Source organism: Rattus norvegicus, chromosome 7 (assembly GCF_036323735.1).
Source record: "Rattus norvegicus strain BN/NHsdMcwi chromosome 7, GRCr8, whole genome shotgun sequence".
In the NCBI taxonomy this organism is placed as follows: Eukaryota; Metazoa; Chordata; class Mammalia; order Rodentia; family Muridae; genus Rattus; species Rattus norvegicus.
The window spans coordinates 132,111,476-132,126,145 of record NC_086025.1 but is presented as its reverse complement, the minus strand read 5'-3'; the positions used below and the strand labels follow the sequence as shown (position 1 = coordinate 132,126,145).

The 14,670-nt window shown below is 52.3% G+C and overlaps 2 protein-coding genes across 5 annotated transcripts; one reads left to right on the top strand and one right to left on the bottom strand.

Annotated features, from left to right (window-relative positions):
- The first annotated feature begins 536 nt into the window (after positions 1-536).
- C1ql4 (complement C1q like 4) lies at positions 537-3,609 on the top strand. Its single transcript, NM_001271242.2, has 2 exons — positions 537-1,162; positions 3,357-3,609. Exons 1-2 carry the CDS (start codon positions 626-628, stop codon positions 3,534-3,536), a joined length of 717 nt encoding a protein of 238 aa, NP_001258171.1. The 5' UTR covers positions 537-625; the 3' UTR covers positions 3,537-3,609.
- Positions 3,610-4,849: 1,240 nt separating this feature from the next.
- Troap (trophinin associated protein) lies at positions 4,850-14,254 on the bottom strand. 4 transcript variants are annotated; one of them, NM_001271243.1, is made up of 14 exons: positions 12,560-12,658; positions 12,166-12,314; positions 11,872-12,058; positions 10,566-10,726; positions 10,344-10,481; positions 10,084-10,166; positions 9,671-9,747; positions 9,116-9,231; positions 7,114-7,197; positions 6,900-6,959; positions 6,298-6,432; positions 5,566-6,154; positions 5,168-5,361; positions 4,850-5,033 (listed from the first exon to the last, which is right to left on the bottom strand). In NM_001271243.1, the coding sequence occupies exons 2-14, from the start codon at positions 12,307-12,309 to the stop codon at positions 4,986-4,988; spliced, it is 2,016 nt and encodes a 671-aa protein (NP_001258172.1). In that variant the 5' UTR covers positions 12,310-12,314; positions 12,560-12,658; the 3' UTR covers positions 4,850-4,985. The 4 variants fall into 4 exon arrangements, 3 of the variants coding, with proteins under 3 accessions (NP_001258172.1, XP_006257410.1, XP_038934855.1); XM_006257348.5 differs by lacking the exon at positions 10,344-10,481 and having other exon boundaries at positions 12,560-14,041; XR_005486593.2 differs by lacking the exons at positions 4,850-5,033; positions 5,168-5,361 and having other exon boundaries at positions 6,018-6,154; positions 6,820-6,959; positions 12,560-14,254.
- Positions 14,255-14,670: the final 416 nt, after the last annotated feature.

Below are 14,670 nucleotides of genomic sequence, written 5' to 3'. Positions count from 1 at the left end.
ACGCCTGGCTAGGGCTCTGAGGAGGGCTGCGGCCACCGCTGCCGAAGGAGGCAGGTAGTGCTTTCCACGAGCTAGAGTGCAAAATCTCCGACGAGGTCTCATCCAGTGAGAGTCCCCCAACCCCCGCCAGCTCAGAGCCTGGGACGTCGGGAGAGCGGGGAGAGGTCCCTGGTCTAGCCGGGAGAAATCAACGAGGGGTGTCCGGGACCCAGACACTGCCATCCGCAAGAAAGCAACTGTCTGGAGAAGTGGCATCTTAGACCTGTGAGAAACCAGCCGTCCAAGAAGCTGCAGGTCTCAGGCGCCCTGGATCATTAGAGCTGCACCCGAGGGTAATATCAGACTATAAGTTCTGAACCCTCAAGGGCTGTCCTTGGCCCAACTCACGGGGGAGATCGCCACCCTGACAGGCGGTTTGGGGAACAGCACTGCTGTCACAGGAGGAATTCACCGCGGCAAGGTGGTCGGGCACAGCCGTCGGGAGATCCAGACCGGGGCCCGAGCCCGCGGAGAGCCCCGGGCCTCCGCCGCCATTGCGCCCAAAAGTGAGGAGGATTTGCTGGCCCTGGCCGCGTCACGGCTGAGCCGCCGCAAACGGGTGGCGGGCGCAGCCGTCGGGGTGGCCATGGTGCTGCTGCTGCTGGTAGCCATCCCGCTACTGGTGCACAGCTCTCGCGGACCAACACACTATGAGATGCTAGGTCGCTGTCGCATGGTGTGTGACCCCCACGCATCCCGAGGTCAAGGCTCCGACGGCGCGCCCTCCTCGGTGCCTCCCTTCCCTCCAGGTGCCAAAGGAGAGGTAGGGCGGCGAGGGAAGGCGGGCCTGCGGGGACCCCCAGGACCCCCGGGTCCCAGAGGGCCCCCTGGAGAGCCAGGCAGGCCAGGTCCTCCAGGTCCTCCTGGCCCAGGCCCTGGAGGGGCAGCGCCCCCTGCCGGCTATGTACCCCGAATTGCCTTCTATGCGGGCCTAAGGCGGCCTCATGAGGGTTATGAAGTGTTGCGCTTTGACGACGTGGTGACCAACGTGGGCAACGCTTACGAGGCAGCCAGTGGCAAGTTCACCTGTCCCATGCCAGGCGTCTACTTCTTCGCTTACCATGTGCTCATGCGCGGTGGTGACGGTACCAGCATGTGGGCCGATCTGATGAAGAACGGACAGGTGAGGTTGCCCCTCTACTTAGCCCCAGATCTTGCTAATGACTTCCTAAAACTTCCTGTGCTCAGTTTACATCCCAGCTCCTCCCTGAAACACTATCAGGATATCCAAAACTGCCAGGCTACCAAAATTCTAATGTCACTTAATTTAGTCAAAGAGGAGGAATTGGGGGCCTGGAAAGGAAAATCACCTGTGGAGAGTCTCACAGGGCATTAGACTGAGGTCAGAACTAGAACTCAGGACTCGAAGTATTATTTCGCAGCAGCCTCAACCTCAGGCTCCAACCTCCAACCGTAGCCTGCCAGATCAAATGTTCTTGGTGTCTTACCCACCCCTTAGCTTCTTCTCTCTCTCTCTCTGCCCTCTCTCCTGGGGCAGTCTTCTCAGTTAGTGGGCTTCCTAGCCCTGATGAGGAACAAGCTATTATAGAACCTGGCTTCAGGGAATAGAATAGAATTTCTTGTTTTGTGTCCTCTTCCCCCAGGTGAAGTCATTCAGCTTGGATTTTCAAAGAAAAGCAGAAGGGGATTGGAGTGGGGCAGAAAACACTAGCTTGCCTCTTTGCTAGGACCTATTTGTTTATCCCCAGGGCCTGGGGCCAAATCTAGACCAAGCCTTGGCCTCAGCTAACATTGAGTCTGTAGGCAGATGTGGACAGTGGTCTGCTGGCTCAGGGGCTACAGAAATAGTGGGATGAACCAATTTGGATACGCTGGGAGACAATGGACAGGAAGAAGGGAGGCCTGGTCTATAGGGCCTACACCCTCCCCAGCACCCTCTCAGATTCCGCTAGGTGTTGCCTCAGTGCATAGTCAAAAAGCATTGCCACCTCAGGTTTGAGGGGATAGCCCCCCAAAAGACTCACGTGTTTGAACAAGCAAGATGCCATGGGCTGGGTGGAGACAGCTACCTCTACCCTGCAGGATGAGGAGGGTTTGGACTGAACAGTGACCTCTGGATGTTCCAGGGGAGGGGCGGGACCCTGATGCACTAATCAGGGTCCCTTAAGCCTTGAACCCTGCTGTATGGCTGAAAAGCTCTCAGATTCCAAGAGGACACCACCCCAGCCCACCTTCTGCTTCAGCTTTGGGGTCTGTTCCTAGCAAGCCCTCCCACTGGAGCATGAGGAAAGGGAGCTGCCAGGCCGTGCAAGCCTTTATGGGGTTGATAGTGTTTGTAAGGGAGTGAGTGTCCACATGATCCAAGTGTACCCGTGACCGTGGAAGGCCAGAGTGTGGATAGAGCTTGGTGTCTTTCTTCTTGTGCCACCGAGTAGGTAGACTTGGTCTGTGCCAGGAACCCAGTTGGAGCGGGGTGGTTTTAGGGGAGGGGCGGGGTGGTGCAGCTCCCACTCTGTATTCTATGGAGCCGACAGACACTGCAGCCCTGGGAATGGTAAATAGTGATTAGAATAATAATGAATAATTAATGATTTAATAACCAGTCCCGATGGGATGGGAACCGGGGGAAGGGGCTGGCAGTATGACTGCTGCAGACCAGAGATCACAGACCAAAGGCAGTCCCCCACATGAAGCCCAGGAGGCCAAGAGGCAAACAGTTCACTTTCCTACTGGTACAACACAGGTATGGCATAAGTGTAGATGCGTTTGCCCCACACCTTTGGGAAGCTAATTTAGGAATTCCAGGCCAACGTAAAATCCTAGAAGTATCCTGAAAGCTTTTTTTTTTTTAGCATGAGAACAGCAATTCTATGTAACATTTTCTATATACAGAACATGGTTCTAAACTCCAGGAGTAATTACTCATTTAATCTTAACCACCTCATGAGGCATATTCCACTACTATTACCCCTTATTGCTCTAGTAGAGGCCCAAAGAAGACATGACGTGTGTGCCCGGGTCATGCCTGAGAAGATCTGAGGTCTCCTAGTTCAGTGGTTATGCTGCAACTCTTTCAATACAGTTCTTCATTTTGTGGTGGTCCCCAATCATAAAATTATTTCATTGCTATAATTTTGCTAGTTGTGATCATAATATAAATATCTGATATGCAGGATATTTGATATACAATTTCCAAACGGGTCAATTGAGAACCACAGGTTGAGAACCGCTCCCCCAGGACCTAAGCCACCCTTGTTCCAGCCACCAACCAACTTAACCCCCTTGGTCAATCAATTCAGCTCTGCACAGGGTGAGAACCAATGGGTCTGGTTTTTTTTTTCCTCCTTCCTCACTAGGTCCGTGCCAGCGCCATTGCTCAGGATGCAGATCAGAACTATGACTATGCCAGCAACAGCGTCATTCTGCACCTAGATGTGGGAGATGAGGTCTTTATCAAGCTGGACGGTGGGAAGGTGCATGGCGGCAACACCAACAAGTACAGCACCTTCTCGGGATTCATCATCTATCCCGACTGAGCCCAGCACCTTCTCTGACTCTCATGTTCGTTCGCCCGCCCCCTCAACCCCTCGCTCTCACCCACACCCACCTCCAGCTAGCCCTACCCAAGCTCCATCCTCAGGGCCTGCGGACTCCCGCTCCCCAGGCCACCTAAACGGGGGCAATCAGATTCTTGGGGCTCAAGGGTTTTAAGTGGTTGGGGGAGTCTAGAGATGGGAAGGCCAGGATGAAGAGAGCCACTTAGGAAGGGGACTGACTACCTTGTGCTCCAATGAAACTGGGCCAGAGAGAGAAATTTGTGCATGGGCCTCCCTTCTGCCTGGAGCTTGGGGGAAGCTTTACTAATGGAGATCAAAGTCTCGTGTGAAAAGGGGGACATCTTGACAGCTAGGGAGAAAAGGGCAGAAACAGAAGGAACCTGTCCAGGTGACAGGAGACTCTGGCACAGTTTAGATGTGGACCTCAGTAGCCACTTTCTTCCCCTTCCCCATCTCCATTTTTCAGGCTCCAACCAAGGCAGCCTCCCTGTGAACTGGAGGAACCAAGGACTTCCTAGCATTAAGAACCCATTTTGTACAGTGCCCATTTCGCCCCTCTCCAGGGTAGGTCCTGGAGCTACAGATGCTGTCACTCCTCCCAATAAAGTGAGGTTGGGGATTGTGTGTGCCTGCCTGCCTTGGTACAGAGTTGGAGGGACAACAGGAGAGTGGCTGGCCCTTTGCCTGACACCCTGAAAGGCTTGTCTATCTCAGCAGGGTGATCTGTCTCTGATCTATGCAGTTAAGCCTGGCCAGGCTTGCCTCTCCAGAAAGGAGAAGGCAAGGGAAGACGGAGTGGAGGGAGGAGTGCTGCCCTCACAGGCAGGGATGAGGAAGATTCTAAGGGTGAGGGTCTGCTCTGCCTGCATAGGAAAAGAATTCTAGCATTTCTTTTCTTCCTTGGTGTTGGTTTATTTGTAGTTTTTCTCCTTTTGAGATGGGTCATGGCTTTTTGCCCAGGGTTGCCTCCAACTCTTGGGTTCAAGTGATTCTCCTGCCTTAGCCTCCAGGCAGCTTAGGGTCACAGGTGCCCAACTGAGAGTTCTAACAGAGGTGTTCTAGATGTGGGAATACCTGGTGGCCCCCCTAGAGTGGGACTGATCTCAGAGAGAACAAGTTCTGTAATTTCCCCCTAATCCACTCAAGAAGCCTGAGAAGGCAGACTGGGCGGCCGCTTTCTGGAGGACAGCTGCTGAAGAGGAAGCCTATGGTCCCAAGTGCTTAATCTCCTCTAAATTGGAGCACACTGCCACCATGTGGGCCACTGGAGAGCAACAGCTCTGGCTGCCCCATTCAAACACAATTTATAGAAACTTTATTATAAAGGATAAAAGGGCGTTGGCTCCCAGTCCAATGGGCAGGTCGACAATAAATAAGGCTAAAGGAAGGGGTGAGTACAGCAGGGCAGAAGCCCAGAAAAGGCCAGAGTCACGACGGAGAGTCCTGTGGGGCCACAGGGCCAACTGGAATGAAACGCTGCAGAAAAAAAAAAAAAAAAAAAAAAAAAGAAGAGGGCTGTCATATTCCATAACTTCTCCATAGAGAGGGCAAGGTCAGCCTGCCACTGTCCCACAGGCTTGCGGCGTGCTGGCTATACACCAAAGGCTCACCAGGGCATCTTGCCATTCAAGCATTGTAGCAACAGGATTGGTGCAGACCCTGGTAGGCCCTGGGGGCAGGGCTCGACTGGTGTAGAAGGCACATTCGTCATCCAGGCGAGCCTCGTGGAAACAGTGGATGGTGGTGAGACAAGCTCTGAGGCGCTGCCTCAGGGCCAGGGTTCGAGGGGCCACACTGCTGGGGCCTGAAGGCCATGGAGAATTCAGAGGGGCCTCTGGAGTTATATTTCTTCCAGGTCCACCCCCCCCCCATCCCCACCCCGCACCTCCCTATGAGCACAGCCACTTAGAAGTACAGGGGAAATAAAGCATGGCATGGGGAGGTGCAAGGCAGGACCCGCTCCCAGACAGGGCCCTTTCCTCATGGTCTTTCTCAGCCAGTTCCTTACCTGAGCGGCCTGTCGGGGATCTCGAAGAGTGCAGTGAGTGGATAGGGAAGCTGGCACACACTGGGCTTTGTGTCGAGGTCAGGCTGGTGGCTGCTGGAGGCCCCTGACTGCAACAGGGCTCTGGGCTAGACTCTGGGTTTCCAGCTTGCAGAGCGCTGGCTGCCGATGCTCCCAGCTGTATCCCAGGGCGAGCCTCAGGGGGCTCAGCCTGTCCCCGACAACTAGGCAGAGGGGGTCCTGCCAGTGCTGGAAGGCAAGGTGCTGGCGGCTCTGGCTCAGCTCTATGTGGCACTGGGGGCTTTAGTTCTGTGGTAGAGCAGGGCTGTGACTCCTTAGTGTCTTCCCCAGGGCAAGCCTGTGGCTCCTCACGCTCTTCCGCAGGGAGGGCCTCTGTCACACCAGAGTGTTCTGGCAGTGCAAGGGGAGTTTCAGACTTGTGTGCTGGAGCACTCAGAGTGCTAGAGTCTTCAGCCACTGGGGGCTGACGTTCGGTCGTATCTAAAGCGGAGCCTCCATTCAGAGCTGCACAATTGCCCGTTGCCAGCCCCTCTACTTCCTGCCGCAAGAGCTGCTGCAAAATATGGATGCGCTGTGGTGGGAGAGAGTATCCCAGCGTGTCACCACTGTGTGTTCAAGGCCCCTGTCACACACCCCCAGCCTTTCTCCCCGCTCCCCCTCCCCAGCCTTCTTGTGGAGGAGAAGCCATCAGAGCTGCGGCCCCTACAGGCCCACCTGCATCTTTAGCTCCTGGTGGCTGGGGGTTCTCGTGGACTGAGGTCCAGAAGTGCTTGCCACAGATGGTTTCCCAGGTCCCTTCTGCAAAGCGATGAGACTCTCCTGGTCAAACAACTTCACAGCAATCTGCTCCTGAAACAGAAGGAAAGGGGGCGGGTGAAGAAGCCACATTGAGGTGGGAAAGAATACTGTCCCCACCCTCCTGGAATGGATCAAAGTTCCCTGGTCGTTCTTCTAAAAACCAGGTATGGTGTGGCAGGCCTACGATAGAGCAGATATTAGCCCTGAGAAGCAAAGGCGGGAGAATCAAAAGTTTGCAGCTCAGGCTGTTGAGATGCGCACGCGCGCGCACACACACACACACACACACACACACACACACACACACACACACACACAGAGAGAGAGGAGAGAGAGAATAATTTTTTTCAAAGTGTGGGACTAGCAGAAGATAGATAGAGATAGACTGACATTCTAAATATTGAATAGGAAGGAGAGGCGAACAGCAAATACACCTACCTCAAATCACAAGGCTGCCAGCCCTCCAGGCCGTGGGGGAGTGCCACAGACCTCAGTACAGGAAGGTTTTTGACACTTACCCAGGGCAGGGCAGGCTCTTCAGGGGAGGAATGAGGAGAGAGGCCACTCAGCCATTGGGCCTGTGTCAGACAGGACAGACCACCCATGAGTGACACCCACTCCTCCGGCCTGTCATACCTTACCCCCATCCCTATCTAGTGCCTGCCTGCCCTCTCCCTTCCTCCCTAGTCCCAGCCCACACTGGTTACGGTTACCTCCTCTGCTTTCTCTTACCTGCTGGACTCTAGGTAGTGACCGGAGGGGTGTGAATTGGGTTTTCCGTCGAGTGGTAAAGCGTTTCATGGATGAATATGTGGTCTGAGGAGAGATGTGGTTGGCTGAGTGAACATGGCTTTCCAGCCAAACACTTCTTATCCTGCCCAGCCCAAGGGCTGTTGACACAAATCACAGCTGAGAGGCCTGGGGAGCAAACGCCTCAGCCTGTCTAAAAAGGTGACTGCTTGGTGAGAAAGGTGGTAGGTACTGTATGGCTGGCTATGGGCTGGGCTGTAGGGACAGGAGAGGGTGCAGAGAGCCATCACTGTCACTGGAGGAAAAAGGTAGGAAGAGTGGCCTCCTGAATTCTCCCTCCTGTGTCTTATTCTTCCTGTTCTCACCACTGCAGCAGCTGCTCCTTAGGGGCCCATGCAACTTAGAGCCTGGCTTGGAACGTCTGAGCCTCCTGCCTCTGCCTCCCACTATGTGCATGCTTGCACGTTTATTTCAAGAGAGAAACCAATTATCTCTTCCTATTCACACTTTCCCCTGGCTTCCTGTTCAGACTACGAGCCGAGAACTTATACTGGTTTGTACATCCTTACCAAGAACTTACACTGCTCTGTCTGTCTGTCCTTACCAAGGACTTACACTGCTCTGTCTGTCTGTCCTTACCAAGGACTTACACTGCTCTGTCTGTCTGTCCTTACCAAGGACTTACACTGCTCTGTCTGTCTGTCCTTACCAAGAACTTACACTGCTCTATCTGTCTGTCCTTACCAAGAACTTACACTGCTCTGTCTGTCTGTCTTTACCAAGAACTTACACTGGTTTGTCTGTCTGTGCTTACCAAGAACTTACACTGGTTTGTCTGTCTGTCCTTACAAGAACACACACTGGTCTGTCCGCCCTTACCTGATCTCACCTGTCATCACTGTCAATTCGTCTTGGACCCTCTTCTCACCTAGGCTTCAATCCCACTTGTGTGTTTTGCTGGCTCTCAAATACTAGATACCTCCTTTCCTCAGGGCTTCTGCATCTGCAGCCCAGGGTTAAATATCCCCCTATCCCCACCCCCACCCCCAGCTGTCTGAGCCTGCCTCACCTCTTGGTCTCATAAGCAAGCCTCATCTTCCCAATGACAGTGCCCTAGCCAAACTACATTTGGTAAAAAGACTGCTTAAGCAACCCCTTCCAAACATTAAAATTTTTTTCCTAATTTACATGTAAGTGTATTGGGTGCCAGAAGAGGGCATTGGATGCCCTAAGTGGGAATTACAGGCGATTGTAAGTTTAGAGCCAGTGGGAGCTAAGTTACCAGCCCTACAAGCATGCACACACGCGCCTTCTATTTTTTTTTTTTTTTTTTTTTTTTGGTTCTTTTTTTCGGAGCTGGGGATCGAACCCAGGCGCCTTCTATTTTTAAACACAAGGTCTTGCTACATAGCCGAGGCTGTCCTGACATTCACCATGGTGCAGCCCAGGTGCTCCTGCCTCCAGATGCTGGTCTGCAGTCGTGTACCACCAAGCATGGCTCTAAACTACCAATATATGATACCAACTACCCTTCCAAATCCTTTCAGTACCTTATGCATTTTGCTTTAGAAAGAACGTGCTGCCATGTGACATCCTATACATTTTACATTTGTGGCTTTTTCTCTTTTGTTTTTTTTCCCCCTACCCTTTCTAGAATATACATATTCTGGAACTAGAACCATGGCTGCATTCAAAAGCCAATCAGCAAATACCTGTGGAATAAAGGAATTAATATGTTGGTTGAAAAGTGTTGGTCGTGTCTTGGCCACGGCACTGATTTGAAGGTGACATATATAACAGTCTGTCACCTCTGACCCCAGGCCCCAGAGACCCAGTAAAGGAAGTCAGATCTACCCTGAAGAGGGCGTGGTCCCAGTTCCATCAAAAGACCAAATACTTCGAGTCCCAGGTCTAATGATTCTACCCACAATCCTCAGTGGGCCACCATTCCACCCCGCCCCATCCCAGAAGGGTCTCCTCTCACCCTGGTGTGTGTTAGGCTTTCTTTTAATGGAACTCGTTGAGCCAGACCCAGTTTGGGTCCTCCTTCTCCACCTGAGTGAGGAACAGCCTCGTGGTCTCCTCTGAGGGTTAAGGAAGCTGGGAGGAGACAGGACGTTCGTTTACCGTAGTGTCTAGAACCAAAGTCTACCCGTTCAGCAACCCCTCAGAGCACAATAATACCTTGGCAAACACTTATCAATCCCAATGCCCTGGCTGGGCTGGAGGTGGCCATGGCTCACAAGGGACTGGGATAGAGAACACAGTAGAAATTGTCTTGCAGGAAGTGGCAGGGAGAGGTCAGAAACAGAGACACATGTACAACCAGGCCAACCTCTGGCCTTCCCAGGAGGTCTTGTCTGCTTTGTGTGTTATGGGTGTGTGTTCTGGGATGTGGATGCTTGGTGAGTACTCACCACTGAGCTAGACTTCCAACATCTCCCTTCCCCCACTCCCCAAGGCCCGTTGATCACGCCCCTGCCTCGTTCCTGGTGCAGGCCTTCACCCTTGCTTTGCTCCTGTACCCACACACACTCACCAGGCTGCACCGGGGTCTTCAGGAGCAGTCTCGAGGCCTGGCTTGCTGAGGTCCTGCTGTCAGTACAGGATCCATCCCTGAGTGTCAAGCAAGGGCTGGGAATTAGCGAAGGGCTCTGCCAGCACCATCTCAGTAGCTTCTCCCAGTACTGGTGCTATCCTCATTTGGCCAATGGATACGGAAGCCAAGCTACAGACAGGTTAAGGTAAGCCTGCACGGCTAGCAGTGGTAAGCGTCGGGAATTAAACTCAAAAGCTATTTACTGTAGCCAATCAAAGAGCCCTTCGTGTACCTCCAAGTTCCTCCACGTCTGAGATAAGGCCCAGCCATCAGAGTCTGAACCCCATTGCCCCACCCAGGGACATGTTTGCCCATCCCCTCTGGGGTCCAAAGGGAATCTACTCTCTCTGTACCTGCTACCGCCACAGGTCTCTCTTCTGAGCTCCTGTAAACTGGGGCGAGCGGAGGAATGAAAGGAGGAACCTGCACGTGGGTTCTGATCCAGGACAAGACAGGAGGACAGAGTCAGAAGCAGACCCCGAGCTTGACACAAACCTCACCCCATCTCTCCCAACAGCCCAGGGCTTCATCTTGAGATGTTGTCCCAAGGCCTACTCTGTTCCAGGAAGAAGCTTCTAGAAGGACTGAGAGTCAGCCCCTCAAGAGTACTCACCAGAGCCTCTGACCTCTGTGAGGAAAAAGTGCGGTCTCGGAGCCCTGGGCCCTCCAGCCTTGAGAAGCAGGAAGCCCTGGCGGGATCCGCTTGGTGGGCGCGGATTCTGGGAGCCAGGTATGCGGAAGACCGTGCACTCTGGACCGCCGACAGAGGCTATCAGCAAGACTCAGAATTTACCCCTTAGCCCACCCTAGCCTGGTCTCATATCCGTCTCATTACCTGGCCCCTCTGGATGTGGGTGCCTCCCTTTCTCTCACGCACTAGCACTCTCTGAGCCAGACTGGACCGGGACTCCAGGGGACAGCTCTTCACTCCCTCACCTGACAGGATGGTGGCCAGGGCTGCAGGGTCAGCAACAAACTCTATAGCCCCTGAGGCCTCTGAAAGGGAAGAGACAGGATTAGAGGAGACAGGAATAGAGGACACTGAGGGCTAGCAACAGTGAGCAAAAGAAACATCAGAGCCAGGATATGTGGTGCACACAGCTACAATCCCAGAATTTAGGACACTGAGGCAAGAGAACCAGGTGTTCAAGGCCAGCCGCCAGCTCATAGAGAGCCCAGAGCCATCTTGAGAGACAGAAAGAGATCATTGGGTTGAACCTAAGCTCACCAATGTTTAAAGAATTTCATGTAAGGCTTTGCTCTGGACAGTGGGGTATAAAATAAAACAAAGGTTTTGCCATACAGAGCATATCACCGGGGGCTGGAGGGAGGCCGTGAGGACTAGGAACACACCGTTACTCTTCTTGCATAGGGCTGACTGGTCTTAAGCTCTCAGCATCTATGTCAGGTGGCTGGCCTGGAACTCCAGCTCTAAGACAATCCAATGCCTGTCCTCTACGAGCATCACATACACCCACACATACACCATTAAAAATAACCTCTTCTTAGGGGCTAGAGGGATGGCTTATTGGTTAAGAGCCATTGTTCTTCTGAGAGACCTGGGTTATATTTCCGGCACCCACAGCCAATTATAGCTCACAGCCGGCTATAACTTTAGCTCCAGGGATTCTGATGTCCTCTTCTGAACTCCATGGGCACTGCATGGACTCACACAGAATAAAAATAAATCTTTAAATATAAAACTATTATTGAAAGGAAGAAGTTAAAGCTGAAGTTTGGGCAGATTATAAAGACTCAGTTTAGCTGAGCGATTGATGGTGACTGTCCTGATTGGGGTTGCTGAAAAGGCCCAGAAGATGTGACTGATGGTTGATTTTTTTTTTTTTTCTTTTGAGACAGGATATCACTGTGTAGGCCTGGAACTCACTATATAGACAAGGCCTCCGATTCACAGAGACCACCTGCCTCTGCCCCCTAAAGTGCTGGGATTAGAGGCATGAGTCACCATGCCAGGCAAAAGGTGGCACTTAGCTGTAATGGCTTCATAGAGCACAGAGCTTCCGGGACAAGGCCCAGGACTCTTACAGTATGCAAGAGACCAGAAGGCATACAAAACCCCCACTTTGTGTCTCTCATCCTTGCTCCGCCAAGTAGGCTGTCCCCCGGCCTCCAACAGGTACCTGTCTGGGGATGGGTGAGCCCCACATTTGATCCCCCAGAGCTAGGCTTGAGTTCCTCCAAAGGGTTCCGCGGCTGAGTGATCCTCAGTCTTTGTGATTTTTCTGTCTGGTGCAGGGCTTTCGATCTGAGGCCTGCCGTGTCAGTGAGGGGACGTTGAGTACGGTGCAGTGGTTTCTTCGCTGATCTCTGAGGGGAGAGGGAAAAAGTTGGGGTTCAGCGCGGAGGTGGGGGTTCAGTGCAGACGGGAGCTGCCTCCTTGTGGTTACTCTTTTCACCCATCATGCCCCTCTTACCCTTGGATCTTGGTTCTCCTGGTCCAGAGAGCCCGACTTGGCTGAGGAAAAATCCGAGCATCTTTGAGAGAGTACTGGAATTTTGCTAGGGTTGGGAGATACACCTCGGAGGTGCGGGTCCTTACTGGTTTGGAGGGTAGTCATGGCGGCTATAATTGAGACGAGAGAAAAAGGCAGACAGGACTGAGGAACGAAGCAAATCATTCTCAGGCTATGGGTGCTGATATCCCTGATTTTTCTCCCTTGGTCCTAATCCATGTGCCTAGAAGCCCACACCGGCAGCAAGGCCTCTCTCCTGGCGACTCCTCCAGAAACCCAAGACTGCTATCTCGCCCCAAACTGCTCTCCTCCCCAGGAACCTCGGCAGGACTCCCCTAAGATCCCCGTGCCGCACCATTCCAGGAGCTCCTCGGGGTCACCTCTACTTTCTCAGGTTTTTTTCGCCGATTTTCTGGATTTCTACTGCTGCTGCTGCTGCTGCTGCTGCTGCTGCTGAGGCTTCCCCGGTTTGTAAAATACGCCAAGCTTGTGATTGGCTAGTTCCCGCTGACGCGAAGGCGCGTGACGTCACACGCAGCCAACCAATCCGCAGGCTTCGAGGGCGGGGCCAGAGAGGGACAAGTCGCCGAAACGTTTTCTGGATGGGAAAACAACTGACCAGCTCTTCAGCCAATCCGAAAACGGAGCGCGAGTGGCCGGATTGGGGGACAGCCAGGGAGGATGCTGTTCTGAAGCCCGGGAAGGCGACTCTGGGCTGCAACGGGCATTACAGTACTCTCGCGAGATCAGGAGCCAGCCGAGCGAGGTCTGTCCTCTCTTGAAGGCCGCGGAATTGTGGGAAAGAATGGCCATCGAGCACACTATTGACCAGACTCTGAACGCAGTGCAAGGCCGGGTTTTGGGAAACACTTCAGGAAGCATGGGCACTTCTTAAGGGGGATGAGGAACCTGATGGGCGAGAGGGCTGGAGGTAACCGAACTGAACCCATCAAGAACGAGGAGCCAAGAAATCATTTGTCCACTCGGACCCCACAACCTGGTGGGGTGTGGTCAGACCCAGGGTGGCTGGAGTTTTGTTATTCAGAATTGAAGGGGCTCCTCGAGTGTGGGGAGATCTCTGCATCTTCAGGTTGCCTTCCACTTGTCTGGAGGGCTCACCCGCTACTCATTGGCAGATGATGGATATGAGAATAGACAAATGTCTCATTCCACCCGCGCACACACAAAAGCTCTTTCTATCCCAGACTGGCCTCAAACTCGCAGCTTCCTGCTTCAGCTTCCATTGTGCAAGGATTGCACACCCGCTGCATAGACATCCGTTTGGAGTTTAAAGGACACTGATAAGCAAGCCAGGAACAAGTGCTTCCGGATCTCCCCTTCCATACACCATCTCTTTTCACACCTACGGACTTCATATCTTAGAGCATCTACTCAGCTGTTTAGCCAGACAAAGCGTAGCACGCAAAGACAGCCAGCTTGGTCTAGAAAGCCATTGTCTTCCAAATAGTCTCCTTGCCCAACCCCTCCAGTCTTTTTATTTTAAATACATATGATTTTAGTTGAAAAATATTTAAAATTATATATATAATATATAATATTATATATTTTTTTTAATGTAGGGATGCTCTATTTGCATGTACAGCTACATGCCAGAAGAGGGCACCAGATCCCATTGCAGATGGTCTTGAGCCACCATGTGGTTGCTGGGAATTGAACTCAGGACCTCTAGAAGAGCAGCCAGTGTTCGTAACCTCTGAACCTCTGAACCGTCTCACCAGAAATAATTTTTATGCAATATATTCTGATAAACAGTTTCCTCTTCCCTCTCCACCCACACTTTCCTTAGAAAACAAACACCAGAACAGAAAAAGAAAAAAAAAGCACAAGAAACACACAAAACACAAAGCCTATAAAAACACAAAGTCGGAAACCATAATATACAAGCAAAATACCAGTTAGACAAATAATGCCAACCAAAGCCATATGAGACAAGGAGGCTACAAAAACATTGGCTACCAGTCTGGCGTGAACCTGTGGGTGCTGCCACAGCCTCTGTGAGCTCATAGGTGCATCAGTCCTGCTGTGTCTGAGAGACGATGTACTTTGGAGTCATCCAACCTCTCTGTCTCTTAACATCTTTCTGCCTTCTCTTCTGAATAGCTCCTTGAGCCCTCAGGGGAGCCCCAGTCTTTCTGTCCACAGAAATCCATTTCTTATAGTAGAGAAATTTTCTGAAATGTTGTGCCTCAGTTTTCTGCACACTAAACCTAGCATTCTGTGCCATGCCACTCTGCCCACTTGCTCTCTGTCTTCTGGGAAGGAGAATTCTCAAAAGGAAGGTGTGTCCGCAAAGGCTGGTTAAAACCTCAGTGACTGGGGTCTAAAGAGATGCCTCAGAGGTTAAGTGCACTAGCTGCTTGTGGCAACTCACAACTGTAACTCCTGTTCCACAGGATCTGACTCCCTCATACATGCAGGCAAAACAGCCAATGTACATAAAACATA